The sequence below is a fragment of the Labrus mixtus genome, chromosome 15 (genome assembly GCF_963584025.1).
Source record: "Labrus mixtus chromosome 15, fLabMix1.1, whole genome shotgun sequence".
Taxonomy (NCBI): Eukaryota; Metazoa; Chordata; class Actinopteri; order Labriformes; family Labridae; genus Labrus; species Labrus mixtus.
Genome location: NC_083626.1, coordinates 26,271,857 through 26,295,899, shown reverse-complemented (window position 1 = coordinate 26,295,899; position 24,043 = coordinate 26,271,857). Strand labels below are relative to the sequence as shown.

Below are 24,043 nucleotides of genomic sequence, written 5' to 3'. Positions count from 1 at the left end.
GAATGAAACGAGATTTTTTTTACCTACTTCTTTAGAAACACGGGGAACTATAAAGCATCAGATCGGAGCTTCTGAGTGAATCATTTGTTGTATAAGGACTAAAAATGTTTTTAGACAGTAAGGATAATTAATACATCTAAAAACAAACATCAGGGAGCCGACTGAGTTCGTCTAACACTGAACAGTGATGATGTGTAGAAGAGAGAATAACCTGGTATGAGCAGTATTAGCATCTGCAGAGTCTCTTATATATAACATTAAGGGGATGAAGTTTGAGAGTTTTAGATGCATTTATGTTAATAATGTCAGTAAAGTCTTTTATTGGTCAGATGAGTTGAGAGAAAAGTTTCTTTTTAACGTTCGGTGTGAAACAATGGAGCGATTTAGAGCACCAGCACTGAAATGTACTTTTTGGATGACATCATCAATGTTTGGTTTTTAAAGAGAAGAGTCGAGCCACACCGAGATATTTCACATGTTCTACCTTCTGAAGAGCTCCACCATCAGTGCAAGATCAAACCAAAGCATACGTTTCAGAGTTGAGGTTCTGTCTCACAGCAAAAAGCTTTGAGCAGGTTTTGTTTGCTGACAGCAGAGTCTGATTTTATTTTGAAAGTTTAGACCTAAATAAGAAAGAAAAATTTCTTTCACTTCATCCTAAACCTTTACAAACATGGATTATAGTTAAAAAAAACACAAATGTAGAAATTACAGAAAGATTGCTCTCATTATTTTTTGCTTTTTTTGTCTGTATATTCTAATTATTTTCTTAAACATTAAAAATAAATGAAAATGAATTAACTCTGTTTAAGTGTTTAAACTTTCTACAGGCTTACAAGCTGTGAAATTCTTTGGATTTATTTTAGTTGGTGTAGTTCCTCACTTTAGTCACACGGGGGCAGTGCTGCAACACAGACGTTTGAGCACTACATTAATGCTGAAATGGCAAAAAACTCAAATTTCAAATAGTTGCTGTTGTCTTAAACTGCTTAATAACCTGTAACTGCATCACATGTTTTTAGTAGATCATTTTCAAGTCATTTACTCCGTTAATGGTTCCCTTACATCAGAACAGCCCGAGAAGAACCGGGGCCTAACTCCGGCCTGGTTTTAAAATAGGGTGTGGTATTCAGTCCGGCCCATAGGGAGGGATGGTGGGAGTCTCATGCTGGCAAACAGGTGCAGTTTAAAAATACTTAGTTCTGCTGTGACTAGACGGGATTGTTCTGAATAATAATGAAAGTGAGGAGCGGCTGGATGAGTTCACTAAATCATAACACGTTCACAAGTGTTGTAAAAGTCTTTATTCCATTTTCAGTGTGGTGATTTTTTTTAACCAGATTTGGCGACACAAAGGCATTTATTCAAACACTGTAGATTTAATTAAATGCACTTAAAGAGACAGAACACAAATGCTTCAACATGACCGACTACATGAATACTGTTTAACTGGACCGACCTTTGAACTCGTTCATCGGTTCGACTACTAATGGATGCATCGGTGGAAAGAAGAAACCGCCCCTATGAGATAATGGGAGATTTATTTGACAGATTTTTCCTTTTTTGTGCTCTGAAACGATGCACGACAAGTAGTCTGTGTGTTTTCATTTGCAAACTCAAAGGCAAAACCTCTTCATCTAAAAACCTCTTTTTCCTCCCTTTTTTTTTAAACCAACACATTCTCAGTGTAAGACATGGAGTTAAGAACAATTCACTTTTTTTTTTCCTCCAATCTCACAATCACGAGGTAACCGGACTCTTGGGAAAAAATAACTTAATTTGGGGTTGTGTTGTTCTTGACAACAAAAAACAAAAAACCTTTGACAGATAATCTTTGAATGCTTTGAAAGACGTGCTCTTCAAAATGGTACAAAAACACAGACACAAACACACAAAGTGCCCTCATGCGTACAAAAGTTGAACTCGTATTTTTGGCTCTGAAGCACAGCAGGCCCTGAATGTAAAGCAGGTGAACAGTGGTGATTAATATCCTCCCAAAACAAACCTCTGTCCCGCTGCTTTTTGTTGCATATACATAAACTATACCACTAATACAGCGATTGTCTTAAACCAGATGAAGCCCAGCCTTCATTTCATGCTAGCTCAGACTCAACTCTCTGCTACACGGTACACAGACAGAACATTAACATCAGCAGTGACACTCAAAAGCCTCCTAATCTTATATTTGGTTCATCAGCTCCCAAAACCAAAGCAGCAGATTGACAATAAACACACACACATCCCAGTGAATATAGAATATTTCACAGTGTAGTACAACACAGTCTCAAATACACATTCTGATGGATACGTTTAGCTGAAAAAAAAAAAAAAAAAAAAAGCAGCGTGTGATGCTCTGGAGTCCTTTTTTCTTTTTCTTTAAGAGACTGGAGAGCAACAAGATGCAAAGCGGGCTTATCAGCAGAAGCGATTGAGTTTATTTTAGCTCTATGTTCTATCTAGCAGACTTCCTGGTACACACATATCAGGTTATTAAAGCAACGCGCATGACGGTTAACACCCCGCATCTGCTGCAGAAATCCAAACATTCAAGTTTAAGGCGTAGTGGAGAGATTCTTCATGTTTTCAACATTCCTTCAGCCGGCGATCGCTTTATACAAACTAACACATTTAGTGACTAAACACAATCATCTAACCGTCTAATCTGGCAAGTTTGCTGTTTAATTCAATTAAGGTTTGAATTAAAAGCCTCCTTTTTTAGCTAAACGTTGACACACTTGTGACACACTGTGACAAAGCGGGAACAGAGACATCTTCCAGTGCCAACAACATGCTCCATCACATCCAGCCCCCGACCCTCTAACACGCAACCATCTTCATATCCAGACGCTCTGAATCTTTCCCTCATTCATTGTCCTTCTTTTTATGTCAAACCCTCTGGAAAAAGAGAGGAGCTTCACAGAGCCTCACACAGTCACACCAACACAAAACCTTTAGAGGAGCTGCAGCTGAGTGTGTGAAGCTTCTTTTTCTCCTCAGCGGTTTCTCTTTGATCTCTGCTCCAAAACTGAGGAGGAGGAGGAGGAGGCAGGCCGTCTCTCTCCAGCACTGCTGGTGACCTGCAGCAACACAACATTGGACTTTAATGGACTCCTCTTGTTCACCTGCGGCCATGCTAATACAATGTTTAGTTTTATTTTTCATTGCAGCACGTTTCTTGTGGCATGCTCCAACATCATTTTTGAGCACTTTTATCTCTTATGGACACTTTAGAAATATTATTTTTAACTGCCCAATACCTGACTGTGACTGTTTTATTTGATTTTAATTACTGACTTCAAGCTTTTAAATTATTTCAGTGTTTATATTTTATTGTTCTTATTTCTCTTTTATAGATTTTATTTTCTGTAGTAGCTTTATCTCATTTCTCGTTGTTTATCATTTTTGTATGTTTTCTCTGCATCATTGTAAATGAGGGTCGTCCTCAATGAGCTCTCCGAGAACTTAAATAAAGGTTAATGATGATGATAACGACCATATTGTCATGGCAGTAACTTTCCTCTGATATCACACTTTGGGCAGGAGTGCTGCAATTACGTCGTACTCCTGAACAGGTTTCATAACATTCATTCTATTTTTTTTGGGAGGCAATTTGTGCCTCTATTGGAGACGACAGCTGGAGACAAACAGGAATTATTAGGAGCCAGTAGTGAGAGTATAGTCCTCCCAGCGGGCGGCTTTTAAAAAAACCAAGTCGAATCAGACCTGTGGCTCCTCCGTCCCCTGTCCTATCTCTAAATAAAGGCATAAAAAGCCAAAAAAATAAACCTTAAAGAAACAAAAACAGGAAATGTTGGGGGTGAGAGTGTGGGTTGACATGCAGCAAAGGGCCAGGGTTTGATTCCAAATCACGGCCGTTGCCACGAGGAGTATATCTTCAGGACGGGGCGCATCATAACTGCTAGGCTATCAGGCGACCTCAGCATGACCTCAGAGACAACATGGCGGCTGTGTGAGAGCGGTGAAATTCTTACCTGAGGTGGTGGAAACGGTCTCATGACAAGATGTGTACGAAGAGAATGGCCAGGCCGATGTTGAGCAGGATAACCATGCAGATCATGATGGTGTTTGGGCCCTTCAAAAGACGAGAGGAAAGATGATATGAGATCAACAAATGAACCAAATAAACACAATATATGATTCATTTAAGTTTCATAAAGAAGTAATTAGCAGAGGTTTGGGAAAAATAAGTCAGATGCCACTCACATCAACCAGCAACTGGAACACAGTTAGCTTAGCTTAGCTTAGCATAAAGACTGTAAGCTAGCCTGTCACAAGGATCTCTACCGCTTTATATTCAACATTTAGAAATAAGAAAATGTTTTTGTGAGCTTCAGAGGTGGTGATGAGGAAAAGAGCAACGGGGCCGTTACGACCCTCACCTTTTCCTTCTATAAAATAATATGACGGTGAAGAGAGGCTAATGTTAGCATAGCTTAGTTTAAAGACAGGAAGTGGGAGAAACCGCTAGTTTGGCTCTGTCAAAAAATATTTGTATCTTTTCTGTGAGCTGCTGAGTTTTGTTACATTCACATTGTGTTGAGTGTTGGCGTGCAGCTATTTTATTTTAATTAATGAATCTGTGAAATACGGTTGTCATGGTGATCTGATTGAAAGGAGGGATGACTTGGAGGATGAGGAGGAGCAGATGGATGAACTAGCTGTTTGGTGTCAGCAGTGCGTTCTTCATGATTACGAATCAGGACTTTGATTTGTAATCATGCTGTGATTTTCCACGAGTGATGATCATTTCATTCACACAACAACAGAGAACTGTTAAATTAGCTCTCGTTATAGCCGAGCTCATGACTCGATGTCACCACCGTTCTTATTTTACACTAGCTGTACATAAAGGCTGCAGCTGTTGTTATCATCCAATCATAAAAAAATACATTTTCATCGCTGTTAGTGGATTAACAGCAGATAGTTAAGTTCATTTCAGCCGTTAATCTGTTCAGAGACAACAAGGCACGAGAGGCAGCGCTGTCACTGATTGGCTGCAGGAAATGAAAACATCATATCTGAGACAATTCTTTAGTTAGTGTGGAAGTTACACTACTCTGTGTGTGTGTGTGTGTGTGTGTGTGTGTGTGTGTGTGTGGGGCAAACATTGTATCATGTTGCGGCTGATGGTAACAGGACAAAGGAGTGAGTGGGCAGTGTCACCCCCCCCCGCCCACTCACTCCGCATTGACCTTCTAAAGGCTTTGTTTTTAAATTCCAGGGTAGAGCACTACAGCTGGAAATCTGAGGTTTAGTTTCCCTTTAAGATGAACTTTATGTCTCTGTGACGCACCCAAACAATGACAACTTAAGTCAGGACTTAACAAGTTCCAACGTAGAGTTTAGTGCCAACTTAAATCAGAACAGGCCACAGCATTTCTCCTCTGAGGACTTTGACTATATGGACAAAATACGACTACAAACAAGCAACAATTATTGAATATTTAAGCCTGGACCAAACATTTCCATCCCTACAGTCATGCTGCTGATATGACTTATAATAATGAGTTAGGACTCAGTGTGTATTTCCTGTCTTACCTCCAGCTCCAAAGACTCTGCAGTCCCGTCGCTGCTCGGGCTCGACACCATGGCCTTCAGTCTGGCTTCGGCTTTGGGATCCACTTTTGGTGCTGGTTTGGCAACAATGGCTTTGGCTTCTGCTTGCTTTGGTAGTGTTTTAGGTTCGACAGTGGGCGCAGGTTTCGGGGACGGGGATGGAGCTGGGCTGGGCTGTCGTTTCGGGAAAGGCTTCGTCTCTGCTTTGCTCGGCGGCCTGCTCGGCTCTCTGGACTCCACTTTGAGCTCGGGGACGGGCGTCGCTCGTTCTTGGACTGATGGGACTCGTTCAGGTTTGACCTCGACGGTTTTGGGCTCGGGGGTGACCGCTTTGGAGGACACTCTGGACGCGGGGCGGGGGGCTTCTTCTTCATCTGGAGCGATGAGGCGATTCCTTACGGGGGCGACGGGAGGAGCGACTTCTGGAGCTTCTGGCTCGGCGTCAAACTTCTGCAGGGGCTTTATCTCCAGGTCGGACCCCTGCTCGTTCTTGTTGCTCTGACGACTCGAGGAGCGGGAGGGGCCACGACTGCTGGGGGCCCCTCCACCCTCAGGAGCAGCTGCAGCAGGAGCAGTGACAGAGGTTGAAGGAGTAGTGGGGCGACTATTCGGCTTGCTGTTTGGTTTACTGCCACCACTTTTACTGCTTTTGTCTTCGTTCCAGCTTCCCGGACTGAGGAGTTTGGGGTCTTCCTTGCTGAAGACGCCGGGGCTGGGGGAGGGGGTGCGGCCTGGAGACGAGCCGGGCATGAGGCTGTCCAGTTCGTTCATGAAGGGGCTATCGGGCGGCGTGGGCAGGGGCTCCTCCTCAGCCAGAAGCGGCTCATGCATGACGATATCTGTGTTCTCGCTGCCCTCCGCGACCTCCTGCATCACTCTCTTCTTCAGGTACTCTGGACCTGTGGGACAACAGATCAATCAATAAATAAGTATTTTATTTACAGGTCTCATCCCTACTTAAAATATTCTTCCACTCTTTCCCAGTTATAAGAATTATGGGCTCTACTTTCTTCTAGATTCTGCTCTATTTATGAGATTTAAAGAAAATGAGAAAATACAGAATGCAAGATAGTAGTTCCTAACATTGGGCACTAACGTGTAGTGTTTCCCTCTACTGATACACCAGATGGTGCACACACTGACACGGTATGTGTGTGCTGTTGTGCTGTCCTTGGGTGAGAGATCGTTCTTTCATGGAAGAATGCAAAGCAGGGCTGAGCCAGGCCTCGTCCATTTGCAGTGTTAGTCAGAGACAATTTGGGCGGCGGCGGCTCAGAAAACTGGATATCTTTCTGTCTGTGTCTGATTCCTCTAATCTCCTCTCTGCTGACGGAGAAATAAAAAAAGAGGCTCCTGCGAGGCTCGAGAGCTTCTGTGTGAGTGTGTGTGAGTGTGTGTGTGTGTGTGTGTGGTCGACAGACTCGCAATGAAACCGATACGATCCCCCTCGACCCAGTAAGATGTTCCTTTTTTTAGACATTCAAATCTGACTCCCCTTGTGGGCCTCAGATAAGAGTCTGTAAGATCAAGATGGAGGCATGAACCGGGGCATGTTTTAAACTTACCAATCATCAAATTATATTTAAATAACGAGATTCTGAATGGAGTACAAAACCTAAAGTATGAAATATAGAAGTGGCTTTTGTCAAAAAGATGTGAAAAGGCAGCAAATATCAAATGTTAAAAGTCAAGGAAACAACCCTGTTTTTTTTTGTTTTTTTGTAGTAAGGGTTTGCAGACATGAATGAAAATTTTGAATTTTTTATTCCCTTTTGTGTGTTTTTGTATCATACAGCCTCTAAATACTGATGTGTGTGCTATCAGTATTGAAGACTTTAAAAATGTTAATTTAGAGGGAGAAGGTTTTCTTTGGTTTGCATGTTGTGGTGCATTCAATGCATTTGGGAAAATGGTAAATATCAGCCTTCTACAATAAAAAACATTCATGATATTCAGTTTCAGGTGCTTGAATACATCTGGCTCAGTTGGTAGAGTTGGATGTCTCTCAACCAGAAGGTCGGGGGTTCGATCCCCAGCTCCTGCAGCAACTTGCTGATATGTCTTTGGGAAAGCCTCTACCATCAATGTGTGAATGTGTAGGTGTGACCTGCGGAGTAAAAGTGCTTCGAGTAGTCGGAAGACTAGAAAAGCGCTTTACAAGCTTAAGTCCATTCATCCATGACTTTGCTTTGGGTCACAGAGTTTGTCACACAGTCGATCCCATCCTATATTGTCCGTCTTTACCGCCATAAATAGCCTGAAAGTTTAGAGGCTTTGCATGTACTGATCTGTTTTTAATGTTCCCCCTCAGATGAGACGTTCACTGACCTGGCTGGTAGAAGGAAGGGGAGAGTTCTTTGGCGACGAGTCGTGCGATGCTGGACTCGCTGTTGGACGCCTGAGCCGCCTGTTCAGCCCCGTCTGACTTGGCCTTTGAATGAGTCGTCCTGCAGGGAACAGAAGCGACGTGGTTTACAAACCTGTCATTTATATTTACAAAAGCTTCCTGGTCAGTAGATACACAACGGCTATATAAACAAACACTTGTAAGGAAGCAAAAATACAGAAAACATTCACTACTTTTCGCTACTCAAATGTGAGGATTGCACCGTGTCTTTCTGTAAGTTATATGGAATTGGAAATCTTTGAGTTTTGGAGAGTTTGTTGCAAAAATCTGATGGCTGTAATGGATCTGAAACTGTGATAGAACATTTTATAAACCAAATTATTGATTCATTTACATTGAAACTGATTTTCTGATCAATCAATAAAAGAAGATAATGTTAATTTGAAGCTTTGCTGGTCAATGATAAAGTTGTAAAACAGGAAAAAGCAACATTGTGAAGGCTGCCAGTAGATGAAGGAACATTCAGGAAGAGTGAGATATAATGCATGTGTTTTATTTTTGTACGTTGTTTTTACATACCCTGATCTTGAGCTTTCTAATCCAGCATAATGTATAAATATCAACCCTGAGAGACGATGGCATGGGGAACTGTTTAACACTGGCCCAGAATACGACAGCGCAGGGCGTGTTTATGGTTCTTCATCAAGTTGAAATGGAGGCCAGAGGTGGTCATACGGCTCATTAGTATTATTAGCTATCAACAGAGGGGGTTGTCCTTCTCTGCTGTTGGAACAGGACAGAAATAAATGATTCTTTTCAGCCGCCGGTAAGACGATGAGATACCGCCCTCTTGGGCTATAGGGGCTACATCATGGCACATATTTCTTTGTGAGCGGTCGAGTGAGAGAAGTAACTAGAGGCGTTAAAGGGAGGCGGCACACAGCTTCAGGAGAGTTAAGAAGACAAACAGCTAGAATACATAATGCAACACCTTTGGGCCTTTTGTTTCTCAAGTATTCAGTCATCACAGAACAAATCTGGGCACATACAGTAGGCCATACAATCAGAGACAGTTCTAGAGTCTGGTGGGGCCCCGGGCAAAAAATGAACAGGTGGCCCCTCCAACCAGCGTTCATCTCTATGATGTTAAAAGTAATCATATGATTCCTCTTTATTTTCTTTTAGTTACTTTCATTTCGTTGAAGGCAACATGCTGCCCTCAGGGGGGTTTCCTACTGTCATTGCAAACTTTTCACATTTTGTGCCACTGCTGTGGGTGAAAATTTGTCAGCCCTTGGGGGCCCCCTACTGGCCTGGGGTCAGTAGAGGTAATGGTTGATACGGCCTACCATGCGTCCTTATCGTTCAGTTCAAACTGTAAAGCTCTGACCCACCATTGGGAGTTGTATTCTCGGGTAGACTGGCGTGCTCCAAGGCCACTCTTGGTCTGCTCCCACGCTACCTTTGCGTTTTTATCATGCAGAAAAGTATAGTAGATAGTAGATAGTATACATTGCATCTTGATAAATAGATAATCAATGTGATTTTGTGAGAGTATGTATTATTTTCTTTTTGTTGTTGTTGGGCTTTTGTCTTTATTTTGATAGGACAGTTGATAGAGTAGGGAATCAGGAGAGAGAGCGAGAGTGAGGAATGACATACAGGGAAGGAGTCGCAGGTCAGATTTGAACCTGGTCCGCCCACTTGGAAGACTGCTGCCAGTGCCTCGAAAATGTTATATAATTTTGAAGGCTTGAAGACATAGAGAGTGAAGTTCATCAAAGTCCTTGTAGGCTATGTGATAAATAAGGCTGACTCTGATTCTGATACATCGTGAATATCTGTACCCAACACAGTGAAAATCTGACCAGGTAGTAAAAAGTAGGATTACTTCTTGGGTAACTGAAACGCTTTGACCTGCTGGTGGTGACATGAAAAGGTCGGGGGGGGGATCATCAGTATCAGTGGGCTACATCTACAGGGAGCCATGAATGAATGAGCTCTTATAGCTGCAGTGATATTTGAATCTGGTCTGACTTCTAGTTTTTGGCTAAATCTCGTCATCTACGCGCTCAGAGATCAAGACTAATGCTGTGAACTGTGAGAATTACTGATTGTGATTACTCTGTGGATACTTGACATACTGTAACTTTACCCTGAGCTGAAAATAGCGTCCCGGTCCTCTTAAAGAAGACTCAGAGGGGAAGCTGCTTCCCGCTGGAACAATCAGAGCCTCCTGAGGATCCCTGTTAGAGATGGATGAGCTCCACCTGTCCACACACCATCAGCACCTCCTCTTAAAACAACCCATCCACCCTGATCTCTATAGATATATCATATATTCACAACTATTTTCAAATATTACGCACACAGTTATAATAAGAACAGCTGACATTTAGCATTGAGCTTTCAGGTGAACGGAGCATTTTAAAGATACATTTTGTCGTTTTAATAAACACCCACAGACCATCTACGACCAATAACGTAGATGTCTGACCGTGTCAATGTGTAATTTACCGTCGTATCTCACACTTGCAGAGCGCCAACATTGTAATTTTGTACATCCTCCACTGTTGTTAGGTCTGCTAAAAATTGGCTAGCATAGCAGCTAATAGTATGCTAGCTGGCAGAGCTAATAAAAGTATTATTTTGACTGAACACAGTGAGGCCCGTTGTTCAGCTGTTGGAGATTTCTAATTTGGTTCCAATGGTCAGATAAAAGAAGGAAGTCATTTTGCGTCATTTGCACAATTTAGAATTCATTACTGTAAATATTATTTTATCTTATTTTACCTCATTTTATTTGATCTATTTAACCTTATCTTATTTTATCTTATTTTATCTTATTTTACCTTATTTTATTTTATCTTATTTTACCTTATTTTATTTTATCTTATTTTACCTTATTTTATTTTATCTTATTTTATTTAATCTTGGTTGTATTGCACCGCAGGACAGAGACAAACGCAATTTCGATTCCACTGTATGTCTGGCATATTTTGAAATTGACAATAAAGTTGACTTTGACTTTTACTTAAACACTCTGATATATCAATCAGCTACTTTATGAACTGCTGAAACAGCGATTTAAAAGTCTGTACAAAGAATGTCAAAGAGCACACACATCTGAACCCTTGAGTGCTGAACAAAAAATGTATACAAAGACAAAAGGAAGACTAAGTCCACAGACCAGAAGCTGCTCCAATTCAAATTTTTGAAGGTTTATTTTGGGGCTTTTTATGCCTTTAACTAGAGACAGGATCGTGGACAGAGTCAGGGAGAGAGAGCGTGGAGAGTGACATACGAGAAGGGAGCCACAGGTCGGATTCAAACCTGGGCCGCCCACTGTGAGGACTATAACCTCCGTACATCAGGCGCACGCACTAACTAACTAACTAACTAGGCTACCAGCGCCCTCTGCAATTCACATTTAACAACTTGTGACGACACAAGTCGATCTTCAACCAGTCCAGTCGCCTTTGGATGAACTTCACAACTGAGAACCTACACAAACACCACATGTGACTTTTCAGGCCCTAGCCGGTCATCAGACATGATGCAGTTACAAGTAAAAGTCCTGCAGCCAAATCTTTACTTAAGTCTTTTATTTGAAGTACAATACTGTATGTGTCTCATTGAGGCATATGGACTTCTTCCAACACCAGTATAAAAAAAGTGTATAACTATTATTGCCTCATATATGTTTTCAAATAAAACTTTTCGTAACTGCAGAGGAATAGAAGTGTTAAAAAAGATAAATACGACTACAGCGATGTTCTTGGATGTTTTCCATCACTGCAGACGAGCACACAGAGTTAGTTCTTGAGATACTGTAAACACAGTGAAATGTCTGTCTCATGTTATAAAGCCTCCTCCTTCCTCCTCTGCATCAAAACGAAAGGATCCAGGTCAAAATCCAGCAGAGTGTTCCTCCAACTGCTGCAGCTCTCCTCTGCAACCACACATGACATCTGACACTGTGACCTAAATACCCCTTTATGCGCTCAGGGCCGCCTTAAAGCGACGCTTGTTTGTACTCTGAGAGTAGTGATGAGACGTCAGCTGGAGGAAGAGGCTCAGCTGTGAGGAGAAACTGTTTTTTCAACACCCCAAACTGTGAGATCCCAGAATAATCTGCACCTTAAATATGAGCACAGAGACAATGTGTAAGTCGCTCTGCAAAGGTGTCCTACTTTTTTTTTTGTGGCTGTTTTTTAACCCGTTGTTGCCCCGCAGGCTGCTGATGGGGACATATATTCTGTCATATGTGTGACTGGATCTGTAAAGAGAATCTTTTTAAACTGTTAACTGAGAGTGTCTGTGATTGAAAGAGGGATTAAGCTGCTATAAAAAGACGACTAAATGTTTCACAGTTTAATTAAATAACCCTGCCAAAACACACATACATTAAGAGCTAATTGCAGCCTCATTATTGCTACATTGCTATGAGGTGACATAAGAAATAGCTGCAATAGTTCTTTAATTACTGCACAGTTATTTTCTCCGCTGTTTGGCTCTTTCTTTTTTTTTCACATTAAATGAAAAACGAGCTGAAGTAAGAAGTGCACTGTGTTTACAAATGTCCCCCCCCCCCCCCCCCGCTGATCATTCACGAGCACAAAACGCTCGTCTCAGCAGTACAGTATGTAATCCAAGCTGCACAACTAAAGCTAGGTGTGGTACATGCATACACCGACCCTTTATACCCCGGCAACTTGCTTATGAGCTGTGCCATATTTATATCCGTGGAACCATTTGACACCGCTGCTGACGCAAGAAGGACCCAGATCTGTGAGCCTGGACTGTTGTCGGCTAGTTCTAGTGGAGCTAAATCACACAGCGGGTGATAGAAACAATCTGGATCTAGATGAAACACTTCATCGCTAGTATAAAAACTGAAATGAAAAGCTCTGGTTAATGTCCACTTATATTAGAAATGCAAAGTCTGGGGTGCAGATGGCCTAGTGGTAGGTCGAGCCCCATGTATGGAGGCTGTAGTCCTCCAGGCGGGCGGCCCAGAATCAAATCCGACCTGTGACTTCTTTCCTGCATGTCATTTCCCACTCTCTCTCTCCCAGATTTCTGACTCTATCCACTGTCCTATCTCTCTAAAATAAAGAAATGCAATGTCTGGAGCAGAGATTCGTCTAGCTATCGGTCGTGCCCCATGAACAGAGGCTGAAGTCCTCCCAGCACTTGGACCGGGTTCAAGTCTGACCTGTGGCTCCTTTTCCCACACACAATTCCCCACTCTCACTCCTGATTTCCTACTCTGACTATATCCACTGTCCTATCTAAAGAAAGGCAAAAAGCCCCAAAATGTATAAAAAAAAAAAGAAGTAATTTCGTATTTGAGCAGGGTTAGGTCATTCCCATTTGTCCTTGATGTTTTGTTTCCCTTTGTTTACATTTTCTTTTAAAACAGGTTTGCATTTTGACCAGGTTGCCTTTAAAAGTGGATCATCTTAAGGGGCCTCCTGGTTAAATTAGCTTGGATACTTTGATTAAAAATCAGAAGGCAGATTTTTCATTAAGTTCAAAAGTATTTGATGAACTGATGAATAAAAAAGTGAGCGAAATGATGTGAAATATTTGAGCAGAAAATGCTCAACACTCTCTCATAAACTTAAAGCAATGAGAGTCAATGTACTCCTTAAGAATCATGCACAGCATGTTAACATACTGTATTGTAGTTTTTGATTATCAGTTGATCACATTTCCAGTGAGTAAAGTTTTGCAGTGGGGGTTAAAAAGTACTTTTAAAAGACGTTAATGAGGGACAAATGTGAGTAGAATTTGAGTCTGAAATAAATGTGCAGAAACACAAAGCCGCACTTTGATTCAACGTACGAAATCAGGCTGTGTTTGTGTCTGAGAGGGGCAGAAGAGTCTGGGTTAGGACGCGGGGGAGGGGGGGGTAATCAGCTGTTGCATTCCCCTGTGATTGTGATACAGCAAGAGTGTGCCTGTCCATATTTAGTCAGGGCTCCTCTGTGACCACAGGGCCCCCCGTGTGTGCGTCATTTACACCCCGTCCTGCCACACAGGTCCTTCTCCAGATGCCCGGCTGCCAGCTCAGGACGAAGAACAATGTGCACAGAGCGCCTGAACGTCCATGCGAGCGCTCGGCACACCGGACCTGAAGAGGTTAGGTCTGGTCGTCCCGCACAGTGCACAGGTTGTGTGAGTATTTTTAACCGTCGACTTCACTGCTGAAAGATCACAGAGTGAGGATACGGCTGCCAGGAACAGATGTGTCATGTCTCCACTGCTTATATAATCACAGATTTCACATTTCAACACTCAAGAGTGGCTGTAGTTTAGTAAGTGTGATTACAAAAGTATCTGTAACCTACATAAAAGAACCATTATAACAATGAGAATACTCTCCTTCACAAGAAAAAACAACAACCCTCTAATAAAAACAATTAAATAAAATCAACCTATTTAAAGTATCGAAAGTAAAAGTTGTGATTCTGCAGGAACAGGCCCCTGTGATCAATATCTTATCAGAAATAACATCAGGTTGTTTATTTGTCTGCATTTAAGTGAAAGCTAAATTGTTGTGTAGGTTCAGATAGTTTTTACTATTATTTCTTTGTTGTTTGGTAGATTATTCCAATGGTTCCCAACCTGTGGTTTGTGCCCCTCCAAACGGTCCGCAGATACATCTGAAGGGTACGGCCGCCCATAAGGGGGGAAATGGAGAAATCTTTCTAAGGTCCAGGTGCATAGGGGGAAAAGAATGCATGCTGAGTGAGAACGTTTTTCCTGTTTCTATAAAAATAAATGATCTTATTTATTACAAATTCAGATTTGAAAATAAAATAAAAACTGTACCAAAGTACTAATTTACAGTACATAAGTGATATATTCAGAACTGGTCTGGATTTTAACATAATCTGAAGCAGATAAATAACCATCTGGGCTTTGTTTTAGTTTGTGAAGGTGTTTGTGGACCCAGGCAGACATAAAGTGTTTGCTTCCACTCCGGGCTCAGTGCAGGATTTACTGTGGGTGAACTGACACAACAAACAGCGGCCCATTACTCATATATTCTGCTTATCCTCAGAGAACAATATTTAGATTTGGATCTGCTGGGACGGGGGTCTGCAGTCCGTCAGAAGGAGTCTCTCTGCTGTAAACACTGAGCTTATTTCAAGACGACTGCAGACAAAAAACACACCAGCACCTTGTACGGTCACAGACACACTCAAGGTAGATGAGTGTACTTATGAACAACAGGCATGAAAACATTATAGATAATAAACAAAGGTCTGTCAAGTAGGTAATGGTGGCTATAACTCACAATCACCTCTTCCATTGAACTGGACTGTCAGGGATTTAAAGAAAAAGAAGGATGTTTATTGATACTGCTCTTATAACTTATAGTTTACCATGAGGCTACAGAAAGCCGCTGGGAAGGTTAGCTTAGCTTAGCATAAATACACAAATAGGAAACCGCTAACCTAAAAAAAATCCCTCTCAACACCTTTAAATCTAACTGCTCGTCATGCTATATTTGAAGTGTCAAAACGTGCAGTTTTAAGAAGTCAAGTTGTGGATTATGTTTGTGAATATGCATTAGCCTATCAGGTTTGTTTCCCCCTGATGAGGGCTAAGCTAACCTTCTCTTTGGGAAAGATTTATATTCAGCATTCAAACAGAACGGTCATATTGATCTTTTTATCTAAAGCGTAAGATTTCATGAAATGACAAGCTATCTCTTTGAGGATAACATCTAGAGTCCGCTGAATCCGCTCGGGTCGACCGTAACCATTTTCAAGATGGCTTCTGCTGATGTGTGATGTTCTACATCTATTATCATGTCACAATTTCACAAAATGGACAGTAGTTCATTCTACTATTGTCACATTTTTTGATACTTCAGTACTTTTTTCAGTAAAATGTGTTTTAAAAGGATCCAACTCTGTTATTTTAATGATCGATAGAATGGAAAATGTACCAAAACTTCCAGAAACTACATCTATTTTCATTGGACAGTTGTGTCATAGAGGAATGAATGCATCAAAATTTGCCGGCAATATCCTCCACATTGTCTAAATTGCACAAAAACATTGGCAATGTTTCGGTTCTGAAACATTTTTAGTGCAATTTCGACAGTGTGCAGAATTCCCCCTGCCAGTTTTGATAATTGAAATTAAGAAATTACCCAAAATTGGGTGCCTAAGACTTCTATGTTTGTTGCCGTGGTAGCAAAGCAGGAATGTATATCGTTTTGTTTTTACTGGTATCAAATCCAAGTTCAAAATTCTGGTATTGTGACAATCTTAGTTCATTCATGAAAGCTTTAAATGGTTTAAGCTGACCACTAAACCACGCCATGCTACATGCCCGTTTTTTAATGTTGAACTAAAAATCATATAAAAAGGATGTTGGCACTAATGCCAAACCGTTCTTTACTCTGACTGGTTGTAAAACCAAAGTTTCTCCAGAATGGAAGCTAAGACCCCCTTGTGTTTGAAAAAAGTTTCAAACAAAAACTGAGGTGAAAGTCAAACAGAACATTCCTCCAGTCCAGAGACAGAGAGAGGGGAAAACGGTTGTGATGAAAGTCAATCCTTTGGAAGCATTCTGTTCAAATGGTGCAATCATTGCAAAAGCGAAACTGGGAATAAATAGTTGAGCAACAAAATCAAAATACTTGAGTCCTAACAGCTTTCTTTTCAATCCAATAAGCAGAACCAATTTGGAGCTGAGTGTTTGGTTATCTAGAGCGTTTCATGAAATCCTGCGTTCAAACAATGAAATGCCGCTTCAGCCTCTTCACTCATTATTTGTTATCTGTAATTCTGCATGAAATAACATAATGGCTTTCTGGTTGTGTTTCTATAGTGGGGATTATTGAGACCAGCAGACACTGAGGGAGTCAGAAGATCTGAAATAATGAAGTTCCTCTTTTACTATTATTGTTTCAATAAAGTTATTAAAGTCTTTATATGTGATTTTTCACACTTAAATGTATAAATCAAGTATCTCCTCTGAAAATAACTCTGTGAGTCATGACTGTCTATAATGGGTGTAACACCCGAGTCCCACTGTCTGTGATGTTTTCAGAGTTTTCAGAGTCCTATCTTCAGTTTGTTTACATCGCCGGGACGGCCGGCTGACTCCTCCCCTCGTGTATAAAAGTTGTTTAATTGAGGGACTAGAGAAAAGAAGAATAACATACTGTACTCACTGCTTAACTGTGTTTCTAGATCACGCTCATTTCAGGTAAATTTACATGCAGTGTGAAGATACGAGCATAATAAAGATCGCTAGCATTAGCATGCTAACACAACAATGCAGCGCGAGTTGTTTTGGTTTCATGCTGGTGCTCAAGGGCGACATCTGCTGGATCAAAAAATCACATATAAAGCCTTTAAGCCTCACACTCTGTCCTTTGAGTAAACCTTATTTATAGCCATTAGATTTGAGCAACAGTTCCTCTCCCAAATATATTTTGTGTTTTATGCTTGGAAAGAAAACAGAAATACACCTTGAACAGTTTGTGTTGAACTTTCTGATGAACTCACCTGGAAGCAGCGATCTCCGCTTTCTGCTTGCCGATGGCCGCAGCTCTCTGAGCGCCCTCCACCGCTCGCTCCACCTTCTGCTTGATCTTGGTTCCCTTCAGCTGGATCATCCTCTTCTTCACGGCCTTCACCAACATGTTGTTCAAGTACTTGCCCTCCTCCTTGCCTCCCTCAGCGAAGGTGGTGCAGCCGTAGCCGTGTCTCTGGTTGTTCAGCCACTCGCCTTCATACTTCAGCCCGCTGGACCTCTCGCTTATTCCGTACCCTGAGCGTTTGTCGTTCTTCCACTCTCCCATGTAAACCTCTGTGGTGGTGGCGTCAATGTCGGCCTCGACCGGGGGGAAGTCCTCGGCTCCGGCCAGGCTTTCGTCCATGCTGATGGTGGAGTTGGTGTCGCTGGCGTTGGAGCTGAGAGCCGATTCCGTCCTCAGGAAGCTGAGCTTGCTCTTCTGGCTGGACAGTGACGTACTTGATTCAGATTTTCTTAGTTTACCCAGCAGGGAGCCTCTGCGAAACAGGCCCTTCTTCTTTGGTTTCACAGCCTCTGGATCCACCTGCAGAGTGAGGGCGAAGCCGCCGCGGGACGGTCCCAGCTGGGTAGGTGTGGAGACGGGTGTCTCCTCACCCGAGGCATTGGTGGTGGTGATGACGGGGATGTCTTGCTGCAGAACGGTGCCATTGCTGTGCTCGCTGCGAAGGGAGGTCAAGGATGTACGAAGAGGGGAGCGGACGACTGCCGCCATGCCATAAGGGACACTCTGACGGACACCGTACCCGTGTCGCATCCCACCAGTGAACTGACCCTGGAAAGTTCCTGGAAACACCAGAAAACAAGAATTCATTATTTAATAATTCAGCAAAGATCCATCAGATGATCCTTTTCACCATCGCTAGCAGCTTGTTGCAAGGACATGATGTCAGTCTGCTGGTTGGTGGATCCACCACTTTGGTCCTAATTGAAATATCTCAACAAATATTTGAAATAAACCTTGGTACAACCTTGGCCTGAGAATCAATCCTAGAGGTTTAACTGACCTTCTGCTTTTTTGTCTAGCTCCACCTGGAGAACAAAGTTGACTAATCTTCTGAACTATCTAAACATACCCTGGATGGATTGGGTACAAAAGAGTACAAATCTAAAGAGAAGTTGGGCCATATTTCTGAGTACAACAACATTTTTGAAAACACATTAGCAACTGTTAGACAACTGCTTTTGTTAGCATTCCTTTTCTGTTGTTGGAAGGAGGGGGCTAGATGTCATGCTCCCCTTGGCACAGTGTGCTTACAACCTCCAACTTGTGTAACATATTCAAACATTTGCTTTTTTCCAACCTCCTGCATTATGTCCACGTCTCCCTCACCATTCATTGTTTTTTAATAACTCCAAAACTACTAAAATCATAATAAGATGTCTTAAGCTTATACTCATAGCGCAGTGCTCATCATCCTTTTGATAACACCATATGCTCTAAATACTTCACCTGTGATATGAAAGACAGTAATATGTTAAATCAGGTCTTAATGTTTGTCTTCCACTTTGCTTAATGAATTGATAAAACTAATGACATCCTTGTTAGCCTTCGATTCACTTTGTATTAATGCAGATTAGAAAATGCTAGAATGCTAACATTCTAAGCTAAAGGTAAATACTTATCAGATATTATAACTGCTCAAAATTAGCATGATAGCATTGTAATTCTAAGCATGTTGGTGTGCTGATGTTAGCATCTAGATTGAACTAACACCAGCATGGATGTACACATTCAAACATGGCTTCTTAAACTATGGATCCAATATACTTGTTTCAAAATAAAACGACCTAAACTAGTATTTCTGCTGAAATGTCACTGATGTCTTTACTGTGAAAACTCACTAGCTTTCCCCCCTTTGACAGGACCTTTTGGTGTCATGCTAAATCTGACATGAGTGTGGATTGTAGTGACAGCTAGCAAGGCCTCAGCCCGTGAGGCCAGGAGGGCATGTGGGCTATTATTACATCCTGACATCTGGTGCTATCTACCCCCCCAACTGCATCTTCCACTTGGCTGATGAGTCAGCTGTCAAAGAGGGAAACCACGGCTATCGTACAAGCAGAGATCACCGCAATCGATTCTGTTCGTCCCAATAATTCAATTTCCTCGACACGGTGTAATGGATGAGCTCAGGGTCGATATCTTAACACCAGAGGCCTCGTGAGAATACTTTATGTGATATCTTTAACCTCATTAACCTCATTTTAAAGACTACTAGATACAGATTTTTATGCTACACTTTATGCAATTCCACTGCAAGTGAGAGGGGGTATTGTGTTTTTTACTTTGAAGCATAGTCTGATTTTTTTTTTTTTTTTGGCTGAAAGTCGCTTTTTATATTTTTATTTTAATATACACAAATCGGCAAAGTTTAAAACAGAAGTTGGTTTCAATATTGATCCAGCGTATTCTTCAGGCTTACCTACCTTTGATCAAGAGGGACTATTTTGTCTGCACAATGACATCTCTTACTCTTAAAACTTTACTAAATTCTGCTTATCTAAATGTTTTTAAGATAAGATTGTTAATGCAGAGCTCTTTGGTTTTTCATGTTTTCACATCGCTGTAGAGATCTACAGTAAGTCCTTCCTCCACCTTGGTGTAGTTAAACAAACTGGAAGGACTCCTGAGGGTTTTGATTTCCAACAGGTTTTGACTGACAGCAGCAGGGTGTTATTTTCTTCTGCTTACACAGACAGACAACATCAGTGAACCCGGAGATAATCAGTCTGTTCTGTTTTGCTTTCCGTCTCAGTGATTTTGTCTCGACGTCACCTGCCATCAATAAATGGTCATACTTGACTTTATGCCTGAGGGAAACTCTAGTTGTCTAGAGCTCAAAGGGACCTTGGCAGTGCTCAGCAAACTTCTCCAGCTTCCAACTTCTATATTTGGTCCGCCCCGGGACTTGAACCGTCAACCCTCCAACCCAAGTCCCTACAGACTAAGCTACTGCTGCCCCTGTATGTTCAACAAATTTGAACAAGTTTCCTTTCATTAAACAGCCTTGTTACAATGTCTGCTAGTCCTCAAACGTACAACTGTGTATGAATCTGTTTTGTCAGTTCACAGTTTTTGACACGTGTTCCTCTTCTGGTCTGTTTTTGAGAGTTGCTCTGAGAAAATCTTCTATCAACTGCATTTTTTAAATAATAATAAGTCTTTCCACAAGTGGAAGTGGACATACCTGGTATTATTCTATTATTGTATTTTTTCTCCCTTTATTTAACTGATGTACATATGTTTGATTTTTAACTTCTTGTTATTTTTTATAATTATATTCCTGTTTCCTGTTTTCTTGAGCTGTTGTAATGAAAAATGTTCCCCCATGGGGGATCAATAAAGTTTATCTTTATCTTTATTGACATGGCAGCAAATTATCTTTATTTCTTATACTTATACATTCTTTAGCTTCCTAACATTCAGGAAACACTGAAATTGTGTTATGTCATTACATTAATGTGAGGTTTAAAGATGGAATAAGTATTTTTTCTCGAATTTAAGATTCTTTCACTTTCACTATCATTATAATAATAATAAGGTATTATTATTACTACAGGTAAAACTACCCAATGGCATATTCAAATGTTTTAATTATCTTCACCTTGACTTGGATATAACCCTTTAAAGTAATGTTTACAATCAAACAAAAGTTCAACTTCTTTTCAATTTGAACTTTTGCTCTTGATATTCAACAAAGTGCTGAGAATAATGAACGTATGTGACATTTACAAAAACTATTCATTGTAGTAAAGGATTTATTTAAACTGCAGTCTCTTGATTTTTTAAAGTCACTTTCTCCACTGCAGAGCTGCAGTCTTCATACACCATGACATGAGAGGAGGAAAATAACTCCACTAATGTTCAGTATGAACTTATTATAATTATGAGATATTTAAACTTTCCTCGAGGACTTTCATTTACTCTTCATTCTCCTACTCTAGGCCTACATCTTTTCAGAGGCACATACTGTACCTTTGACTCCACTCTATCTATCCGATTCTTTCTTAATTATGTTTTCAAATTGAATTTAAGGTCAAGCTTCCAAACAGTAAAGACATTCATATATTCAACACTTAAGTGATATTCCTGCATCCAAACATATTCAAGTAACAGATGTGATTAATCTAATTTACTGTTGGTGCTTCTATTTTCAAGCTTTGATCTAAGTATGTTTAGTTCATTTAAATTTTGAGATTCCCACACTATTATTCATTTCATTTTAGTAAAGGGTTTGAGTTCTTCTTCTTCAACTACTGGTGTTATCTCAGGAAGTTAATCCAGAGCTCCAGATTTAGAATTTAATGAGGGACATTTACTCAAGTAGTGTAACTGTAATCAGTCGTCCAGTACTTTCAAGTACTAGAGAATTCCTTAACTTTTGGAGAAATGGAAAATGTGAAGGTATTGTTATAGATTAAAATAGCTAACTTCCAACAGTTTCTATAAAAAGGCTTCAATTAGTTTTCCTTATACCACAAAGACACAGCTAAGACTGCTTAAACTGACTTTACATTTTGACTTTTGATATTCCACTTTTCCTCACAACTACAATACTTTTGTAGATTTAATTAATTTACATTTTCAATGTATGGCTTTGAATTGTATTCAGTACTTTTATGCTGCAGTATAGCAACCACCAAAGGACCCAAATTCCTTTTTCACTGCTGGTGGAGGCTCAGAAACTCGATCCAGAGCTCCTCATCATGGTAATTACTGTATAAGAATAACTGAACTTCACCTGTAACAAAGTCCAGTTAACGTCTACCTCACTGAAACTCAGAAGGAAATAACTCACAGTATTTCCAGACTTTGGTACTTTTTCACAGTTCCACAATGAAAACTAAAAAAGTCTCACTTTGTAACGCTCACCTCCATCAGCATAAGTTTCTGTTCCGTATCCATCCTGAAGCCCATTATTCCACGTGCCTTCATACTTTGCTCCGCTTCCAACACTGATCCGGACCCCGTACCTTCCTTTGAAGCCGTGAGTCCATTCCCCTTTGTAAATCCAGTGTCCTTTGGTCTCTAGTCCCAGACCGTGACGCTTCCCCTGCGACCAGTACCCCTCGTAGGTGTTCCCGCTGGGCCAGGTGTAGACCCCCACCACCTCGAAGCCGTAGTTCCAGGAGCCGGAGAACTCGCCCTGGCCTTTGGGTCCGGTGCAGATGCCGTGGCCGTGGGCTTTGCCCCCCTCCCATCCTCCGCAGTAAGCTCCACCATCGTCAAACTCAAAGCGACCTCCACTCATGCCTCAACGCTGCGCAATTACGCGCCGATCAGAAAGTAAAAGCTGTTTTTACCTAGCTAAAGATAAACTCTCCGTCAGACTGACTTCACCTTCACCTGACATCAAAACTGATTGGAGATATCCTTGGTGCTGAACTTGTTGGGGTTTCTTCTTCTGGAGTTGGTTTGAGGATTTCTCTGCGTGTCCATGAAGCTCCGGAGCCGCACTGCAAACTTTACAGAAACTTTATTTTGTCGTCTTCTTCTTTGATTCGTCGATTCCACTCATAAAATCCACCGATGATTTGTCCTCCCAAAATAAACGGCTGTGTGTTACAAATTTGCATTTCAGGTACTTGAATTTGAATTATTTCTGTATTTTCGCCTTGAGAAGCCAGGGGTCTTGCATGGCTTTTTCCAGGTGGCCTCAGAGAAAAGCCCCTCTCCCCCTGTCCATTGCCACCCAGCTATCTCCTGACAGTCGCTGCTGTTGGAAATATTTTCGCAGACCTAACAAGGCGACCAATCCACACACACACACCCTTCCAAAAATACAACCCAATCCTTACTCTGCTGCTGCTGCCTGGCTGCAAGGAGCCATGCCAGAGTCTGAAGAGAACATGCCATTCAGGACTCTGCTTTCCACATAGGTTACAGTTTCAACATCCTTATTCTCTAATAGGACTATTAAACTCAATGGAAGAAATGTCTGACAGAAGATAAATCTCTGTAATGTCCCATTGTTGCTGCTGTGTGGTCTCATTAAGTTAAATGGGATCAGGATAATCTGTCTATAAATGACAGCCTTTGTGTCAAAGGTTCAGATTGTTAAAAGGTACAATTTAACAACAAAAGGCACAACATACACCCACTCAATCATTCTTACAATTTAAACTGCGACCATTAAATTAACAAGCAGTGTTTCTCATCACGGGAAATTGCAGCGTTGTCTGGGCATGCTTCATTATCTGGACTCCCTCTGCTGGCAAATATCAGTTACTGCATCAAATATAATTAAAATCCCTCTGCTAAACCTTTTGCATACTAATGAGCAGCTGTGGAAGAAGTTATCAATAGCTTTAACTTAACACTAAATGAGTGCTTATACATAATTTAACCAATGTTAAAAATACAATATTACAAGTAAAAGTCTTGCCTTCAAATTATCACTTTAAGTGAAATGCTGTCAGATGGTTTTGGTTTCTTAATAGCTAGAAATACACCAGCTTTACCTTTATTTAAGATATTGTGTTGTGTGAAGAAACTGCAGATTTTTAGTGGTCTTACACTGAGCCCAGCCCAAGATGCACCTGTGTAAT

At 41.2% G+C, this 24,043-nt stretch overlaps 1 protein-coding gene across 1 annotated transcript; it reads right to left on the bottom strand.

Moving 5' to 3' along the window:
* Nucleotides 1-1,289: 1,289 nt before the first annotated feature.
* Nucleotides 1,290-23,227, bottom strand: jph2 (junctophilin 2). Its single transcript, XM_061058140.1, has 6 exons — nt 22,368-23,227; nt 17,464-18,277; nt 7,906-8,024; nt 5,560-6,476; nt 3,993-4,093; nt 1,290-3,077 (listed from the first exon to the last, which is right to left on the bottom strand). Exons 1-5 carry the CDS (start codon nt 22,744-22,746, stop codon nt 4,013-4,015), a joined length of 2,310 nt encoding a protein of 769 aa, XP_060914123.1. The 5' UTR covers nt 22,747-23,227; the 3' UTR covers nt 1,290-3,077; nt 3,993-4,012.
* Between the last annotated feature and the right edge of the window lie 816 nt (nt 23,228-24,043).